Source organism: Cyprinodon variegatus, unplaced genomic scaffold, assembly GCF_000732505.1.
Source record: "Cyprinodon variegatus isolate N-32 unplaced genomic scaffold, C_variegatus-1.0 Scaffold1383, whole genome shotgun sequence".
Lineage (NCBI taxonomy): Eukaryota > Metazoa > Chordata > Actinopteri > Cyprinodontiformes > Cyprinodontidae > Cyprinodon > Cyprinodon variegatus.
In genome coordinates, this window is record NW_015151836.1 from 81,390 (window position 1) to 85,048 (window position 3,659).

The 3,659-nt window shown below is 39.2% G+C and overlaps 1 protein-coding gene across 1 annotated transcript in view; it reads left to right on the top strand.

The window, feature by feature from the left end:
• The first annotated feature begins 1,962 nt into the window (after window positions 1-1,962).
• The window catches only part of LOC107103143 (GTPase IMAP family member 8-like), a 3,997-nt gene continuing 2,300 nt past the window's right edge, over window positions 1,963-3,659 (top strand). Inside the window, exon 1 of the mRNA XM_015402681.1 lies at window positions 1,963-3,130. Coding sequence (XP_015258167.1) covers window positions 1,963-3,130 — 1,168 coding nt within the window. The remainder of the gene's footprint in view (window positions 3,131-3,659) is intronic.

A 3,659-nucleotide genomic window follows, 5' to 3' on the forward strand; every position in this document is an offset into this window, starting at 1 on the left:
GGAGTGGCTTTAAGTAGAGTGCTGGAAGATGATTGGGCATCGATGAGATGTAGCTTGAAGCGGATTGGCTGCGTCGGAAGCGGATCAGCCTCAGATTGGATGGAAGTAATCAGAGTTTCTTCAGTTGAATTTCCGCCTTAGCTTCATTTTCAAACACAGCTTCCCGCAGGAGGAGAAAGGCTGCCTGCTCACATTTCAGCACCTCTCTGCCCCCCCAACAGAACAGCAGAGTCTTTTATTAACAGAACATGACACAATGGGGCGGGTCTTAGGACAGAAGACCCTGCAATGATGATCTAGCTGGATGCAGGTCATAAAACAGCATGACCCTGCTTTATGACCAACTGGCTGGAGGCAGGACTTCAATGTTTCATATGCACACACATCAACTTTATAATCATCATTGAATAATCCTAACATTATTATTGCATTCATTAAAAAATTTAGATTTGACTGCAGTCACAGGCATAACATAATTGCACTTCCTGTCCATCACACGATATTCCCCAATTTTCTATTTAGGTAAAGATGAAATAACAGTGGAACAACTTAAGGTGTTTTGGATGAGATGGATCAGAGCTACAGGAACAGCTTTGCAAACTTTTAGATATTCATTACAAGTACAGTTCAGGTTCAATGTCTTGGTAAAATCTATGATTTATCAAAATACCATTTCTGTCCATTAAGTCAGGAACAAATAGATTACCTTTTTCATATGTCAGTTTTATAAATAGATTATTTATTTATTAATATCGATCTGTTATTCCGCACTACGGATCCACGTGGGGCAAAATTGTGGTATATTGAAAATAGACGTATACCAAAAACCAGTCAAATTTAGTTATCACACCGGAATATTTATATGAATGCCAACAACAAAAAACATTATAAAAACAAAACATAATTTCATGAACAGCTTTACATTTTGTCCATAAATCTTGTCCTTCTGAGGCTGTGAAGGTAAATCTGTATTTTCCATGATCCCATATTATTTCACAAACCTGAAGAAATAATCTACCAGTTTAATAATGGAGAGGCTATTGGTCAGCATTATATATTTTCTAATATATAAAAACTATTTATTTTCTGAGAATGTGTTTATTTATGAGCAACTATGCAGATTAACAAACGTCTAGAAAAAGTCGACTATGTTCTATTATTTTCCATGTGAATCCCAGATTGCGCTTTAAATCAGTCCTAACTGTCTTTATCCAGGCTGGATCGCATCCTGATTTTTGAAAAAGGCGGCAGGCTACATAGTATACTATAGGATAAATCGGCGTATATATGGATTTTCTTGGTTAGTTCATCCACTGAATGTGATTTTACTTGTGGAATACAGCCGGCAAACTGCAGCCAAATGCTACACATGAAGCATTTTTACAGCGCATCTCCATGGGAGACGGGAGAACCAGCATGGCGGACGGTGGCTTCACCTTTTTCATGTAAATAAATAGAGATCAGTGACCTGCAGCCAAAAATGTCTGTTTGATGCACTGGTTGAAGGGTGGATGTGAATGAAATCAAGCTTTTACCTGAACTGAGTTTAGAGAAGAATTTTTTTTCAGTTTATTGGTTCATTTTCATTCAAATTTCCATACATTTTATACTCTATTCACTTGGCTTATAACTTTCCCTCTGCTTTGTTAGAGCAAAAAGAAAGACCAGATTATAATCTAATTTGTTTTGAGATGGCATGTTGAAAAATGTTAACAACCAAACCCTACACTGCGTGTTTTGCTAAAAAGAAAATGTTCAACAGCATTATAAATGATTTTTGTTGTTGCATTTTTTGGGGTGTAAAATATCCGGTGTGGGGGAAGTTATATCAGAGTGGAAGTTAGCAGATTAGTTGCTCTATTTTACATTTGAGAGGTAAAGACTTCCAATGTGACAGAAACTTCACATTTGTTTTTATTTAGTTTTTAATCCTCTTGCTTTACAGGCCCATTTCTCCGGATTATGCTGTTTGGATCAACTCTGTCAAGCAAGAACAAACTCTGTAACTTCATCCTAGGGAAGAAAAGTCTGGACACTTCTAGTTCTCACCAAGCCAAGACAGTTGAAAAGGGGACATGGAGAGGAAAGACCTTAGCCGTTTTGACACCCTCAGAAAGTCAGATGGGAAAAGTCGAAAAAGAGGAGCTGAAAAGCTGTGTGAGTCTTTGTCCTCCTGGACCAAATGTTCTGCTGCTCTTAATGAATCCTTCAAACTTCACAGAAAAGGACAGAAGGTCTCTAAAGGCCACCCTGAGTTTGTTTGGTGAAGAAGCCTTTAAACACTCAATGGTCATCATAACTGAAGAAGGGAGTGAAACGACTTTTGCTTTTAACACACTAATCAAAGAATGTCAAGGTGGACAGTACAGCCTGTCTGAAAATAATCACCAGAAATTCATGGAGAAGATTGAAGATATTGTGAAAAGAGACAGCAGTGCTTTCCTTAGCATCAAAGAGGTTGGAGCGGCATCAAAATGTGACCAATCGCTGCCATCTTTAAACCTGGTTCTGTTTGGGAGGAAAGGAGCAGGGAAGACCTCAGCAGCCAAAGCCATTCTAGGTCAGACACATCTTCATTCAGGCTACAGCTCATCAGAGTGTGTTAAACGCCAGGGAGAGGTGTCTGGGCGTAGAGTTTCTGTGGTAGAACTGCCTGCCTTGTATGGAAAAGCTCAGCAGGAAGTGATGAAGGATTCGTTCAGGTGTGTCTCTCTCTGTGAACCTGAGGGTGTCCACGCCTTCATCCTGGTCATACCTGTGGGTCCCCTCACTGATGAAGACAAGGAAGAGTTACAGACCATCCAAGACACCTTCAGCTCTCGGATCGACAACAACACAATTATTCTGTTCACTGCAGATTCTGATCGTAAACATCCAAATGTGGCTAAGTTTTTTGACCAAAATAGCGAATACGCAGAGCTTATTAAGAGATGTGGAGGAAGATATGTTGTTGTCAAAAATAAGGACAGTAAGCAGTTCTCTACTGTAATCGATTTTGTGGTAAAAATGAATCAAAGCTGCTACACATCAGCAACCCTCTCAGAAGCCTACGTTGATAAACTCCAACAGAGGGAGAACAACACAGAACTACAGAGCCTGCCTACCACTCTACCATCAAAGGTTCGGTTCGGTAAGTATTTTAAACCATATTCTTCAGGTATTAATAATAATCATTAAAAATAATAAAAAGATCCTATCTTTTCCGCAGGTTGAGAACAGATTGAAGGTGCTTTGCACAATAACTGTTCTTGACCTTATAGGGTTTAGCTTTACCGTGTTCCAAATATTCCTAGATGTTCCAGAGGATTGGCCAATGACTTTCTGTACTATAATTATGTCCTCGGTGTCTCCAGGAAGTTTTCCTCATGTTGGAACATTTTTAAGAAGGCCTGACATATAGTATGTGTTTAGAGAGGAATTTTAATCAGCTCTTGTCTAGTTAAGGTAAAGCCAAATAAGATTTTGTGTTTGTGGTGGTAAAAGTAAGTCTTATGACTGAGCCTTAATCTGACTATTCTAAGATCAGCCAGAGCAGAATCCTTTTTTAATCAGATACAGACCAAAAATACCCATTAGTGGTCAAGACTGAGACAAGGGCAAGACCTTTGGTACTCGAGACCGAGACAAGGCCAACACCTTTTATGGTTGAGTCGAGACAA